The sequence below is a fragment of the Corythoichthys intestinalis genome, chromosome 3, assembly GCF_030265065.1.
Source record: "Corythoichthys intestinalis isolate RoL2023-P3 chromosome 3, ASM3026506v1, whole genome shotgun sequence".
Lineage (NCBI taxonomy): Eukaryota > Metazoa > Chordata > Actinopteri > Syngnathiformes > Syngnathidae > Corythoichthys > Corythoichthys intestinalis.
In genome coordinates, this window is record NC_080397.1 from 59339202 (window position 1) to 59356332 (window position 17131).

The 17131-nt window shown below is 39.0% G+C and overlaps 1 protein-coding gene across 2 annotated transcripts in view; it reads left to right on the top strand.

Moving 5' to 3' along the window:
- LOC130912953 (mitochondrial import receptor subunit TOM70-like) overlaps positions 1-17131 on the top strand; it is a 70125-nt gene that overhangs the window by 9830 nt on the left and 43164 nt on the right. For both annotated transcript variants that reach the window (XM_057831138.1, XM_057831139.1), the window contains exons 4-6: positions 7133-7239; positions 7314-7462; positions 13046-13265. In XM_057831138.1, the coding sequence (XP_057687121.1) occupies positions 7133-7239; positions 7314-7462; positions 13046-13265 (476 nt within the window). The remainder of the gene's footprint in view (positions 1-7132; positions 7240-7313; positions 7463-13045; positions 13266-17131) is intronic.

Sequence of the window (17131 nt, forward strand, 5' to 3'; positions counted from 1 at the left end):
CAGTTTTCTTGGCCAAGGAGAGCAAAGAGGGACTAGACAGAGGAATGCTAGATTACGATCAAAAATGATCTGAGGAAAAAACCCTCTTTGCTTTTTTTATTAGGGGTTTGTCCTCACACAGAAGGGTGCCGTCCTGAAGGGAGGGGGAAAGCAAGCTGGAGACACCCATGTGATTTTGGTTGGCTATGTGGGAGCATGTAGGTGGAACTAACTGAATACACGTGTGTAAGCAAAGGCACAGGTAAAAAATGGTCAGAATGACCCAGACACTTCAGTTATGCAACGCTGCGGCCATGGAAGATGTCCTCGAATGGAAAATTGTCCTCGAAGGTCTAGACGAAAGTCCAGACGCCAGGTGCTGAAGATGGACCGGAAGGTCTAGTTACGCAATGATGCGGCCATGAAGCAAGGCAGTTGTCATTCCGACCCTCTTTACTCTTTGTAACACTTAAACATTATACTACAACCTAGTATAGCAAGCAATAATCATTTACTGGTTATATCAATAAGGAAAAAATATGGCAATATGTCTTATGTATGGTAAATATGAGCACAAGCAAATATTCAATCAATCAAGCAAATAATCAATCAACCCTCGATAATTACCTCAACAACCACTAACTGTGCAAGTTCTCCCACTTGAAAATATGTCAACATGGGTCAACCTCAACCATGAGAGAGAAAATGTGGAAAAAATAAACAGAAAATCACATTGTTTGATTTTTAAAGAATTTATTTGCAAATCATGGTGGAAAATAAGTATTTGGTCAATACCAAAAGTTCATCTCAATACTTTGTTATGTACCCTTTGTTGGCAATAACAGAGGCCAAATGTTTTCTGTAACTCTTCACTCTTTGCTTGGTGTAAAGATATCAACTGTGGGAGCAATTAGAAAATGGAAGACATACAAGACCACTGATGATCTCCCTCGATCTGGGGCTCCATGCAAGATCTCACCCCGTGGCGTCAAAATCATATCAAGAACGGTGAGCAAAATTTCCAGAACAACACGGGCTGACCTAGTGAATGACCTACAGAGTGCTTGGACCACAGTAACAAAGGCTACTATCAGTAAAACAATTCGCCGCCAGGGACTCAAATCCTGCACTGCCAGGCGTGTCCCCCTGCTGAAGAAAATACACGTCCAGGACCGTCTGCGGTTCGCTAGAGAGCATTTGGATGATCCAGAAGAGGACTGGGAGAATGTGTTATGGCCTAGCCTTTACTAATGTTGACAATATTTTCAAGTGGAAGAACTTGCACATTTAGTGATTGACTACTTATTTGCCCCACTGTATGCCCTTACAAATTGGTGACTAATCCAACAACGTTGTAAATAGCGTGCAATATGAAACTAAAATGAAAATGTTTAAAATAATATGAATTTATTGCTAATATTGTAACATATAACCTGGTACAATCAAAGGACAGTCAATATCTTCAGCTACATCATCATTACTAGTGATGCACGATAATACATTTTTCAACCGATACCGATAACCGATAATTTCCTCCTCATTCCAACCGATAATGTCAAGCCGATAATTCTGTTAAAAGATTTATGTAAAATTTTAAAGTATACACAAAAGAAAATGTTACCGTGCAAAAATATAATTTATTGCTCTTTTTTTTTTTTCAACATAAAATATGAACAAGTCGTCAATTCAAACATCTAAATAATGACAGATTGTCTGACATTGTGTAATGGTAAACCTTTGGCAACACTTACTTACAGAGTAAATACCTAAGTTGCACAAAAATGCCTTTAAAAGTAAGCCATTCCTAACATATATAACATTAATACACTGCAAAACACACCTCCTTAAAGCTAGTCAGTTTTAAGTGTAAATCTATTGGCAATAAGTTAAATTATCTGCCATCGCTTCAAGTGCATTTCTCTCAGATTTCTTGGAAGAAAAATAGCTAGCTGAAAATAATCTTAACAGCCTTGTTTTAAGCAATACATTATTATACTTAACCCTAAAAAAAAAAAAAAAACTTGGAAGAAGGAAAGATTTTGAAAAATATTTGTGGCTACAGATGATTGATTTAAGAATTTGATTATATACTGTGACTGTAATTGAGCAGAGAAATAAGTTAAATAATTTGAAAAGTGATTGCTAATGTTATATGCTTTGTTGCACACTGTGAAAATGAGCGAGATGTCATGTACCCATTCTGCAGCGCTTTGTTTACATTTGCGGCACTCACGACATTCGCTTTATGGCAGCTAAACTGATACACGGCAGTGCTATTTGGATGGAGTTGGAGCTCGCATCTCCGTGCGTGTTGTTTTGTGCCTGAGTTTTGTTAAGCCGAAAATAAAGGCAGCGTAACAAAGTCATCTGACCGCTCGTCATTTTACATACTGAATGCATTTTTGACTGGCTGACTTCGTTTTCTCCATGTTTAAATTATCATCTAACCACTGTGCCGTCACGATAAGCTTGCTTACGGGACATCACTTTTTCATGAAGAATGGTGGTCGTATAAACTGCATTATTTTTTTATCCAGGGCTTTGGTTCTCGGGTCATTTAGGTAAAAAAAAAACATGTCTCGTCTTGGCGGCGGCAGCTACGTTCGTACCGGATAATCCGCCCGCCCCGGCCGGTTCGCCACGGCGTATTCGGGTCCTGGCTCTGCTCGCACGCCGTGGGGGAACGCTCGAGAAACCGGGGTGTTCGCCAGAGGTCCCGAGGCCAGGGAACCGGGCTCGGCCCGCCCCGCCAATGGTGAGGTGGCCTGCCGGACCGGCCAGAGCGGCGGGCTCCGTCGGAAGACGGCTACTTGCCGACTATCGGTCTCCAGTCGTGCCGGTGTTTAGCCTTAGATGCGAATTTACCACCCGCCTTGGGCTGCATTCCCAAACAGCTCGACTCTGTATCGTCACAAGCCCTGTAGTTTAACTTAGCTAGTGTTTACAATAGCTTTAGCATTCCCGCTAGCAGCAGCCTCGTATTCGTTCCAAAAATCTTTGTGATGCAGTTTTAAACGGCTGCTGGGTTAGTGGTTTTCAATGAGGACGCTTTGTTTCTGCCTCGTGGAACTTCTACGGTACATGTTTTGCAGATGGCGAGAGCGTCGTATTTTTAGTAACAGCCGCCATAATATTCAACTACTTCTTGTCGTGTAACTCCGCCTCCTCAACCCCTCCTCCCTCAGGGGCTTCAGAGAGGGGAGGGGTTTAGGAGGCGGCGTGCTGAAATCTTTGGTTGCGCACATTTGGAGGCTAATCAAGTATATAATTATCGGATTGCATTATCGGTTGAATTTTTTTATTATCTGGATTATCTGTGTGACGTCATAATTGCCATTATCGGCCTCATTCTGAAGGCTGAGCTCAAGCTGTGCAGTCGCACACAAGTCAGCTCCTTGAAGGACACGCTCCTATCTTGACTGATAAGCACAGGCCGGGAGAGCAGCCTGGAATACGGCTCGGCTATGGCTCCCAAAGGCGCTCAGGCTCTTGATGAAGTTAAAGCCTCCAACCAGAAAATAGAGGCCTCCCTGACCGCCTTGACCAACCATGTTGAAAAGGAGGTTATGAAAGAACTCCAGCTGCTGCGGGCTGAAAGCCGCGCTGAAATCCAGAAGCTCAAGCAAGAGATTGAGGATAAGGATGCGCGCATTAAAAGGCTGGAAAATTTGGCTGATGAACTCGACCAAGGAAGGCGCGCAAACGATCTCATCGTTTCTGGATTACAACTGGCTCCCCGATCATATGCCGAGGCGGCTAGCCCATCTGTGGCTCAACAAGCAATTGACAAGCTGAAAGAAGCCGGATTAAATGTGGACGAGGAACACATCACCCATTGCTTTCTGCTCCCGGCTGGGGGCAAGGGTCCGGCGGCGGTGGTCGTGAAGTTAACTGACCACAAGAGTAAGGTTGCCCTGCTTGCGCAGCGTCGCCGCCTGAAGGGTACGAAGATCTTTCTGAATGATAACCTGACTCGCCGGAATGCTCAAATAGCGAAAAAAGCGCGTCAGCTCAAAAAAGAGGGGAAAATAACCAGCACCTGGGTCTCTGATTGCAAAATCCTTGTCAAGACACAAGACATGAAGATAAGAGTTGTGCGAAGCTTGGAGGAGCTGACACCATTCGAATAAATAATGATGATGTCAATCACCAATCTTCTGGATGTCCAGACTGATGAAACCCATGATGACCCAATTGACAGTCTAGATCAAATTGCACGGATACAACGTAGCCCAAGTAAATCGGACAGCTAAGGGAGGTGGGGGTGTCGCAATTTTTATCAGAAATGTGATTAAATTTGATGTCCAGCATGACAGGTCAACTGCTATCGAAGAAATTGATGGAATGTGTAACAATTGAGCTAAGTATACCTAACTGTAAAAGCATTACCATTTGTTGTGTCTATCGTGCACCTGACTCTAACGTTCAACTTTTTACTCAACACATGGAAAATATACTGTCTAGAACGAACAACAAGCATGTGATTTGCTGTGGCGACATGAATCTGGACATTCTGAATCCCCCAAAAAATCCTCATATAGATAACTTTGTTGCATCCATGTTACAAACATTTTAGAGCAGACTCATAGTGGCCTGCTAATCTGTGATATTACAGACCATCTGCCTATCTTTACTGAATTCCCTCTGAGCTATTCCTGCGAAAACAAAACCAAGGTTGTATATAGAAGAGTAAGAAGTGAAAAAAATATTGAAAACATGAAAAAAGAACTGCGGAATCATAACTGGGAGGATGTGTACAATGCAACTGATGTGAATGCTGCTTATCGGTACCTTCTGAATACAATCCAACACCTCTATGATAAGCACTGCCCGGAGAAGCAGTTTCCCACGAAAATAATTATAAACAAGCCTTGGATAACGAAGGTCAAAAAAAAGTCAAGCTGTACAGAGAGTTCATCTCAAATCGGACAACTGAAAATGAAAACAAATTCAAAAAGTACCGAAATAAACTCAACTCCATCCGGCGTTCCTGTAAAAAACAATACTATTGCAATCTACTGGAAGACAACAAAAACTATACTTCACCCCTCACCTACTGGGACATGAACTGATCCAATATACTTAAATTACTATATGTGAAATCCCCATGGAAATTAATGACTTTTGAACTAAAGGTGTTAGACTGTCATTGGACTGATCCAGAGCATGCTGCTTGTGCGACCTTGGTGGCAGGGGGACGGGTCCCGATAAGCTTTGGCTTTTTCCGTTCCCTTTGTCATGTCTGTTCTCATCTTCTTTGGATAAACAAATATTCGACGTTGATTTAATGTTGATGATGATGACAATGACAATAAATTCAATTCAATAATTATCGGTGACCGATATTATCGCGTATCTTTACATACAGTGCCTTGCAAAAGTATTCGGCCCCCTTGAATCATGCAACCTTTCGCCACATTTCAGGCTTCAAACATAAATATAAGAAATTTAATTTTTATGTCAAGAATCAACAACAAGTGGGACACAATCGTGAAGTGGAACAACATTTATTGGATAATTTAAACTTTTTTGAACAAATAAAAAACTGAAAAGTGGGGCGTGCAATATTATTCGGCCCCTTTACTTTCAGTGCAGCAAACTCACTCCAGAAGTTCAGTGAGGATCTCTGAATGATCCAATGTTGTCCTAAATGACCGATGATGATAAATAGAATCCACCTGTGTGTAATCAAGTCTCCGTATAAATGCACCTGCTCTGTGATAGTCTCAGGGTTCTGTTTAAAGTGCAGAGAGCATTATGAAAACCAAGGAACACACCAGGCAGGTCCGAGATACTGTTGTGGAGAAGTTTAAAGCCGGATTTGGATACAAAAAGATTTCCCAAGCTTTAAACATCTCAAAGAGCACTGTGCAAGCCATCATATTGAAATGGAAGGAGCATCAGACCACTGCAAGTCTACCAAGACCCGGCCGTCCTTCCAAACTTTCTTCTCAAACAAGGAGAAAACTGATCAGAGATGCAGCCAAGAGGCCCATGATCACTCTGGATGAACTGCAGAGATCTACAGCTGAGGTGGGAGAGTCTGTCCATAGGACAACAATCAGTCGTACACTGCACAAATCTGGCCTTTATGGAAGAGTGGCAAGAAGAAAGCCATTTCTCAAAGATATCCATAAAAAGTCTCGTTTAAAGTTTGAACTTTTTGGCCACAATGCAAAACGATATGTTTGGCGTAAAAGCAACACAGCTCATCACCCTGAACACACCATCCCCACTGTCAAACATGGTGGTGGCATCATCATGGTTTGGGCCTGCTTTTCTTCAGCAGGGACAGGGAAGATGGTTAAAATTGACGGGAAGATGGATGCAGCCAAATACAGGAACATTCTGGAAGAAAACCTGTTGGTATCTGCACAAGACCTGAGACTGGGACGGAGATTTATCTTCCAACAGCACAATGATCCAAAACATAAAGCCAAATCTACAATGGAATGGTTCAAAAATAAACTTATCCAGGTGTTAGAATGGCCAAGTCAAAGTCCAGACCTGAATCCAATCGAAAATCTGTGGAAAGAGCTGAAGACTGCTGTTCACAAACACTCTCCGTCCAACCTCACTGAGCTCGAGCTGTTTTGCAAGGAAGAATGGGCAAGAATGTCAGTCTCTCGATGTGCAAAACTGATAGAAACATATCCCAAGCGACTTGCAGCTGTAATTGGAGCAAAAGGTGGCGCTACAAAGTATTAATGCAAGGGGGCCGAATAATATTGCACGCCCCACTTTTCAGTTTTCTATTTGTTAAAAAAGTTGAAATTATCCAATAAATTTTGTTCCACTTCACGATTGTGTCCCACTTGTTGTTGATTCTTGACAAAAAATTAAAATTTTATATCTTTATGTTTGAAGCCTGAAATGTGGCGAAAGGTTGCAAGGTTCAAGGGGGCCGAATACTTTTGCAAGGCACTGTACATCATTAATATGTATTCATTTTAATAATTTCTCGCGTCGTTCAACCAAGGCGTAACGCATAGTAACCAACATTGTCTCGGCAACGAGACAACGTAATGCAAGAAAAACACAGATTTTGAACGTACGGTGTACACATTTAAAAATAAGTGCTTACTTGTAAAAATTACGCCTAAACCGTACAACTTGACAAGTATGTTAATGGTTGTTGCGTTACTTCTGTCAGATAGCATCGCTGTGTCTATCATGGAGGACTACCGGAACATGGAGATTAGGGATCCATTAAGAAAAATAATCAGACGGATGGGAAATGAGGCCCTAGACGAATATGAGGTGTGTACTTTTGATATTAACGTCCACGTTGTTCTACAAAAAAAAAAAAAGTAAAATCTTTCTTTGGGTTCTAGAACCGAGAGTGGACGATGCCTTCTCCTCAGTACATCAAATCCTACTTTGGTTGTTTCACCGATGACATCATCTCGCAGCCGCTGCAGAAGGGCGAGAAGAAAGATGAAGACGAGGACAATGAGGGCGAGGCCTCCGAGGTCACAGCTAGGTACGAGAAAACATTTTGCCGCCATGGTTAATAGAGGTGGGAATCTTGGGGCACCCAACGATTCGATTACGATTCAGAGGTTTATAAATCGATTATTGATGCCCCCGTCAACAGCCCCCCCACCCCTCAGCTATTACAGGGTACCCGCGGGATATTACAAAAAAGCATTGAATTCAGTTTTCCATTATTAAAGGTATTAAAAGTATTAAATTAGCTGTTTTAAGTCTGGAATTTTTTCACTGTGGTCTTAATTTTCAAGAACAACTCAGTGCAACCTAAATTATATTCATGACAAAGTGTTTTTTTTGTTTTGTTTTGTTGCATTTTGTTCCTGAGGGAGCGTTCCCGATGTCGTAACTGTCTTTTGTAACGAATTCTCAGTTGGCAGAAAAAAAACCCCAAACTTTCTTAATGTTTAAATAGTCTACATACTTTTATGATCATTATAAATGGATTTACATAATGAAATAATGCTGGAAAAGTTTGTTAATGTTGGTCAAATCGTGTTTTTTCCCCTGAAGGAGCATTTTCGACGTCGTATCTGCAGCCAATTTAAGCTCATCAAGACTATAAGATAGAGGTAAAATCAGGCCTAAATATGCATGTGATATGTAGGCGTAGCTTGTAGGCTGTCGGCTACAGTCAGGAAATATTGGAGCCATCTACATGGTACCCGCGGGTTATTAAAAGTATTAAAAAAGCTGTTTTAAGTCTTGAATTTTTTCACTGTGGTCTTAATTTTCAACAACATCTCAGTGCAACCTAAATTATATCCGTGACAAAGTATTTTTTTGTTTTGTTTTGTTGTATTTTGTTCCTGAGGGAGCGTTCCCGATGTCGTAACTGTCTTTTGTAACGAATTCTCAGTTGGCAGAAAAAAGCAAATTTTCTTAATGTTTAAATAGTCTACATCCTTTTATGATCATTATAAATGCATTTACACAATGAAATAACGCTGGAAAAGTTTGTTAATGTTGGTCAAATCTTGTTTTTTTCCCAGAAGGGAGCATTCCCAACGTCGTATCTGCAGCCAATTTAAGCTCATCAAGATTAAGACAGAGGTAAAATCGGGCCTAAATAGGCATGTGATATGTAGGCGTAGATTGTAAGCTGTCGGCTACAGTCAGGAAATATTGGAGCCATCTACATGGTACCCGCGGGTTATTAAAAGTATTTAAAAAAAGCATTGAATTTAGTTTCCATTATAAAAGGTATTAAAAGTATTAAATTTTCTCTTGCAAGTCTGGAATTTTTTCACCGTGGTCTTAATTTTCAAGAACATCTCAGTGCAACCTAAATTATATCCGTGACAAAGTTGTTGTTTTTTTTAAATCCATAACGAAGATGACGCATAGAATTTTTACGATGCACTGCACTACAAATCGAAATGCAACTCGTGCGTGCCAAACCACCACAACCGGTAAAACGGAGAATCCATCCACCTCTGCATTGGGAATGCGTCCGTTTGTCGGTGGAACGAAAACCTTGCAGGCAGAAGTATTGTGGATTCTGAATACCAAAACAGACCACCATTCCTATACTTCAAATGAGTCCATTGGTGATCTGTTTCAGATATCACGTCATTTTCGGTCGGCATCGGCTTTCACAATGTTGGTCATATTGTGTTTTGTTCCAGCGGGAGCGTTCCCGAAGTCGTAACTGTCTTTTGTAACGAATTTTAAGTTGGCTGAAAAAAAACCCCGCACATTTTCTTTATGTTTAAATAGTCTGAATAGTTTTTATGATCATTATAAATGCATTTACACAATGAAATAACGCTGGAAGAGTTTGTTAAACATAATGTTGGTCAAATCGTGTTTTTTTTCTGGAGGGAGCATTCCCGACTTCGTAACTGCAACCAATTTAAGCTCGTCAAGACTCTTAAGATAGAGGTAAAATCGGGCCTAAAAAATCCAGCCCGACTCGAACTGGTCTGCAGGTATTAAAGCCCGACCCGCGTTTTGTGTGATAACAATTGTGAAGGTGTCTGCAAAAAAAGCCTGTCTTTTATAACGAATTCTCAGTTGGCAGAAAAAAAACGCACATTTTCTTAATGTTTAAATAGACTGCATATTTTTATGATCATTATAAATTAGGGCTGTCAAACGATTAAAATTTTTAATCGAGTAAATTCCAGCTTAAAAATTGATTAATCGTAATTAATCGCAATTAATCGCAATTCAAAGCATCTATAAAATATGCCATATTTTTCTGTAAATTATTGTTGGAATGAAAAGATAAGACACAAGTCTGATATATACATTCAACATACGATACATAAGTAACACAGGCTGATTGCCTCCATGCCACGCCGCATTTAAGCAGTCATTTCTTCAAAAGGATTCTTGACCAAGAATTGAGACTGTACTTTTATCCAAACATGCTCAAAAACAACGATAATGGGTCGTGCCAACAGCCAGACGGGTTCACGCTCGTCAAGCTGCCTCAACATGCCCCATTGCGTGCCATTAAAACCCAAAATTAAGTTTCTCCAGAATCAAGTCAACAGGATGATATCATGATACTCTTTCCCAGAGGCAGAGCTGGCGGCATTGGAGAATGAGAGACTGTTGCGGGATATCGAATTTCAAACTACGGAATGCTAAAAGGGCCACAATTTATCGCGCAAAGCGGGGTTGCGTGATGCCGTTAGTAAATAGTTTAACTGAAACCTTCATTAAAAATGTGTATTACGACCGGCCCAAACGTCAGGCCGGCTCACCGGGAACTGTCCCGGTTCTCCCGATTGGCCACTCCGGGCCTGGGTCCAACTGTTTGGACTTGGTTGTCTTGTTGAGGCTTTCGTCGAACATAACAACTAAGGCATCTGAGCAATTCCTTGTGTTAGCACACAGTACTGTGCGATTGCCAGCTGTTGTGATGTTGATGCTAATGATGCTAACGGCGCGCACGCACGAGGCGTAGTGCAGTGCATCGTAAAAATTCTACGCGTCATCTTCGTTATGGATTCCTGCCACTTTTTCCTTCCCACAGACTTCCCACTGAGGTGTCTTGTTAGAGCACTCTGCGAACGGCCTATTCGCTCAGAAATTTCTTTCTGTGTCCTAGCCTCTTGCTTGAGGGGGTCAATGATGGCCTTCTGGACTGCAGTATACCATCGTCACAAGTAGTGTTTGACTCTGGTCTCCGCCCCTTTTATGTGAATGCGAAGTAACTCTGACTGGGTTGACACAGGTTCAACTAATCAACCTCATAATTGGCGTCGTAGCACTGATTGACCACAAACTAGATAACCAGGTTTTGTCAACTCTGGTTACCAGCTGGTAAGCAGGATTACTTCTGGGGAGGTTGAACTCCGTTCGCAGTATAGGCCACAGACTTTTTTATTGTTTTGGAGACCTGTTTAGTGTGTATGTGCTCGACTACATCCAAGAACTGGTGAGTCTGAATTTTTTCCCTCCGTTTTTAGCGGATTAGCCACCATGCTAACTTACACTACCTTATGGGTACATGTAATTTTTCTGTCTGTTGGTGCTTTATTATTGTATTTTGTTACGTTAGCATACGAATGCTAACATGCTAATGCTAACAAGTGAATACTAGGGGTGTCAAACGATTAAAATTTTTAATCGAGTTAATTACAGCTCAAAAATTAATTAATCGTATTAATCGCAATTCACACCATCTATAAAATATGCCATATTTTTCTGTGAATTATTGTTGGAATGGAAAGATAAGACCGAGATGGATATATACATTCAACATACAGTACAAGTACTGTATTTCTTTATTATAACAATAAATCAACAAGATGGCATTACCATTATTAACATTCTGTTAAAGCGATCCATGGATAGAAAGACTTGTAGGTCTTAAAAGATAAATAAAAATAATAAATAAAATATATAAATATATAAATAAATAAGATATATAAATATTTATAAAAAATTATAGAAAATAAATTGTCAAGTTCAAAAATAGATCCTTAGGTAGACATTTGTAAAATTACCCAAAAATAAGGAGAGAAGACACTCAGTTTTCTTGGCCAAGGAGGGACTAGACAGTGAAATGCTAAATTATGCCGCTTAGTCACCAAAATTGATCTAAACCTAAACTACTTGCTCTTTCTTTTATTAGGGGCTTGTCCTAACACAGAAAGGTGCCGCCCTAAAGGGAGGGGGGAAAGCAAGCTGGACACACCCATGTGATTTTGAGTGGCTATGTGTGAGCATGTAGGCGAAACTAACTAAATACACGTGTGTAAGCAAGGGTATTTAGATAAAGCGGTCAGAATGACCCAGACACTTCAGTTATGCAACGCTGCGGCAATGGAAGATGTCCTCAAAAGTCTAGACGTAAGATGCTGAAGATGTCCCAGAAGGTCTAGTTATGCAATGCTGCGGCCATGAAGCAAGGCAGTTGTCACCCCGACCCTCTTTAACACTTTAAACATTATACTACAACCTATTATAGCAAGCAATAATCATTTACTGGTTATATCAATAAGAAAAAATATGTATTAGGTATATATGAGCACAAGTAAATATTCAATCAACCCTCGATAATTAACTCAACATAAAAGATAATAACTAGTACAAGTTATAGAAATTTTATATTAAAACCCCTCTTCATGTTTTCGTTTTGATAAAATTTGTAAAATTTTCAGTCAAAAAATAAACTAGTAGCCCGCCATTGTTGATGTCAATAATTATTTACACAATGCTCATGGATGCTGAAGCCTATAAAATCAGTCGCACCCAAGCGCCAGCAGAGGGCGGCAAAACTCCGAAAAACACAACAAGTACACCTTTCACTTTGCTGTCCTTTTAATATGTTTGAGCGAGGCATTTTTGCGTTAATTGTGTCAAATATTTTAACGGATTAATTAAAAAAATAATAATTACGGCTCGTTAACGCGTTAATTTTGACAGCCCTAGTGAATACTATTGCATTTTCATGTCTTGGTGCTTTGTTATTGTGTATTTATGCTAATATGCTAATGCTAACATGCTAATGCTAACATGTGAATAGTATTGCTTTTTTGTAACTGGGTTGGTTGGTTCAGGCCAGGTGGTCCTGCCCTGCCTTGGGACCACTCCAACATACGGATGGCAAGCTAGAACTTGAGCCAGGAACCTGTCGATCCTTTTTCCTTGTCTTCAACACAAGTCAGGGTCTGGTAGGAGGCTCTGCAGCCTGTTTTTCTCTCCCCACGTCTCAAGTCAAGCACTTCAAATACCCATTCAACTTGTGATGATTCAAGCAGCGCTAATGGACACTCACCATGAATCTCCATAAAACTGAAGGCATTTATTCATGCTCTTGACTGTTACTTACGAATGTCGGGGTGGGGAAAGCAAACTGTTTTTTTTTCCCCCCTCTCCCGGTTGATCAACTTTAAATTGTGTACACAGTCAGCTTTTGTAAATATTCACAATTATTGTCTCTGTATCAGATTTCTTGAATACACTTTTCATTCAATCAAACAAATTTGTCATTATTCATTGCCCCTGCCCTCCAGTAGCCGAACACGATCTTCCTGATATGCCCACTATTTTGTCACCTCAGGGGTGCCCTTAACAACACGGCTCATACTTGTTACAAAAACATTTCTCCCAACAGTCACCACCTGAGTTCGGGCTACCTGAAAGCCAAGCACTACATGGAAGAGGAGGAATACGACAAAATCATCAGCGAATGCACTAAGGAGGTGGACTCGGAGGGCCGCTACTTGGCTGAGGCGCTGCTCCTACGCGGCACTTTTCACCTGTTGACTGCCAACTTCGTGGCCGCTGAGGCCGACTTGGACCGCATCATCAATATGCAGGAAGCCAACGTCAAGGTACATTTTCTAATAGCACCGGATCGCATACTGGACTGTCTCAGAAAATTAGAATATTGTGTATTCTAATTTTATGAGACAGTCCTGTATGTTGGTGCTATCGTCAACTGGATGTACAGTATATATATATATATATATATATATATATATATATATATATATATATATATATATATATATATATATATACGTATATATATACGTATATACGTATATATATATACGTATATATATACGTATATACGTATATATATACGTATATACGTATATATACATATATACGTATATATACGTATATATACGTATACACGTATATATACGTATACATATATATGTATATACGTATACATATATATGTATATACGTATATATGTATACATATATATATATATATACGTATATATGTATACATATATATATACGTATATATATATGTATACATATATATGTATACACATATATGTATACGTATATATATATGTATACACATATATATGTATACACATATATATGTATACACATATATATGTATACATATATATATGTATACACATATATGTATACATATATATATATGTATACACATATATATATGTATACACATATATATGTATACATATATGTATACACATATATATATGTATACACATATATATGTATACATATATATGTATACATATACATATATACATATATATGTATACATATACATATATACATATATATGTATACATATATATGTATACATATACATATATACATATACATATATACATATACATGTATACATATACATATATACATGTATACATATATATATGTATACATATACATATATATGTATACATATACTTATGTATACATATGTATACGTATATATATGTATACATATACATATGTATACATATACATATGTATACATATACATATGTATACATATATATATACATATATATGTATACATATTCATATATATACATATATATATATATATATATATACAGGACTGTCTCATAAAATTAGAATACACAATATTCTAATTTTCTGAGACAGTCCAGTAGATGGATGAATGGTTGTAATTAGGGCTGTCAAAATTATCGCGTTAACAGGCGGTAATTAATTTTTTAAATTAATCACGTTAAAATATTTGACGCAATTAACGCACAAATGCCCCGCTCAAACAGATTAAAATGACAGCACAGTGAAATGTGTTCTTGCTGTGTTTTTCGGAGTTTTGTCGCCCTCTGCTGGCGCTTGGGTGCGACTGATTTTATAGGCTTCAGCACCCATGAGCATTGTGTAAGTAATTATTGACATCAACAATGGCGGGCTACTAGTTCATTTTTTTAATTGAAAATTTTACAAATTTGATTAAAATGAAAACATTAAGAGGGGTTTTAATATAAAATTTCTGTAACTTGTACAAACATTTATCTTTAAAGAACTACAAGTCTTTCTATCCATGGATCGCTTTAACAGAATGTTAATATTGGTAAAGCCATCTTGTTGATTTATTGTTATAATAAACAAATACAGTACTTATGTACCGTATGTCGAATGTATTTATCTATCTTGTGTCTTATCTTTCCATTCCAACAATAATTTACAGAAAAATATGGCATATTTTATAGATGGTTTGAATTGCGATTATTTACGATTAATTAATTTTTAGATTAAAAAAAATAATCGTTTGACACCCCTAGTTGTAATATCAGGATGGCATGTACAGGGTTGGGAATGAGCTGGGTCGCCGTAAGCTTTCGCTATCGATGCCCTGATTACCGTAAATTCGGCACTACAGAGCACACCTAGAGCTTAAATATTCAAAATTTGAGACCGACCGACCGATCAGAAATAGCAACTTTGTGTTAAAAATAGCTGCGAATACAGTGGTTACAAAGTAAACACCACAAACTTTCTTTAAATAAAGGACTACTTACGTTTGATCATTGATAGGCATGTAAAAAGCTCTCCTCATGCACATTAGCTGCACGTTAGCTGCACAACAACTGCAGCCACCGTCCTCCGGGGAACGGAGCTGTAAATTGCTCTCCGCCGGGCGGTTGGCCGATCAGCATTGACAATCGGCAAGCCAGTCGTCATGTCAAATGTTCTGGGCTAGTTATGTGTGATTTTCCATTTCGAAGACTCTGAAACATCACTCGGTTCGGGTTAGCATGTCGGCTAGCTGTCACGCCTCCCATTGTTTACATTCTCCGAAGCTGGGGAAAGGAAAAGACAGAAGCCCGATTTAGGTGTCAAAAATTATCGTTCGGGAGGTGCGACAGTAAAGGTGAAGTCGACAGTTTCGACCATTATGGAGTAATTTTGCCATGTCGTCCTGAATAAGTGCATTTTTATTATTTCATATTCATTTAGTACAAGACTGTTATTTGTCATGGCCATGCCATTTATTTAGCAATTGGGGAAAATACTTGGATAAAAAGAATATCCTGTAAAATATTGAAGTAAAGAGACAGAAACACTGACATTTTGCCGCTCTCTTCGTCGCGTTTTCCTCGTTGTGAATTAGAGCTGGGCAATATATCGAAAAATTATCGTTACCGAAATTCTTCACGATAACCGACGTAATTTTGACCATATCGGTAAATTTGATAATGTTAATAAAACAAGAAAATATAGTCTTTTTAATCCCGCTTTGACTCTGTTTTTCGGTTATGTTCATTCCCCTTTAAGAAAGCAGTCAGCGTGCTTACGTATGAAGTCACATGGTTATCAGGAATTCAAACAAACAGAAGCCCGGTAGGTCAACGCTAGCGGCTACTACTGCAAGCAAACGTGATGGAGTCGGGCTTAAGGGAGCTTCGACAAACTTTCACCCGACATTAAGTAGACTCTTGGCGGCCTCCAAACGGGCTTTCGCCCTCTTTCTCTAGATTTCAGGAGAGGGTGCTTTCACTGCTTTCTACTGGAAGCCAGGCCACAGGCTAACGCTAGCTACAAATGAACGTGATGGAGTCATATAGTGGCTCTAACCTTGTCAAAACGGCTAAACTTAATGAGTGGATTGATTGGACAGGGACTGCATCTAGCAATCAGTGTTACGCATTATTTTGTATGTGTGTGCGTGTGTGTGTGATTTCTTTGATGTCCCTTTTATGATAGTAAAGCATTTATCATAAATTATGATCCAAAACTGAATCTTTTGTATGTGCTTGCTTTATTCTGTGCAAAATCCTAAATGTTTCATTGGCAAAATAGCTTTAATGTGTGTATGTGTCTGTGTGGGAGACACAGACAATACATGCACGTGCATATGCATGTGCATGTATTAAAAAATACCCTGGAATACACTGTTTGCATTTTTTAAAAATATATTTAATGTTTAAAGTGCGTGTACAATTGCTAAATATGTTAAATTGAAAGCTGGTAAATAAATCAACGAGAAACAGTTTACAATTTATCGTCATTTATCGTTATCGAGGTAAATCTGCTCAATTTACTGTGATACGTACTTAAGGCCATATCGCCCAGCTCTATTGTGAATAATTCCCCCTCAATGGGCTGACTGGTTCTTCTCAAGCTATTTATTTAGCTATTGGGGAAAATACTTGGATAAAAAGACTAACCTGTAAAAATATTGAAGTAGAGAGATTGAAACAATGACATTTTGCGGCTCTCTTCGTCGCGTTTTCCTCGTTCTGAATAATTCCCCCTCAATGGGCTGAATAGTAAAACCGATGAGCCCATTCTCCCGATGACGTCATCCACCTGTTGGGGACGCTAGAGCAATATCATGGTAGGCGTGGCTAACCGGCAGATTAAAAGACTAATTTCTCGTCATCTTGTTGTATATAGTCGAATCGTCTCAAAATATGATTCTAATTAACTTAATAATCCTAAGA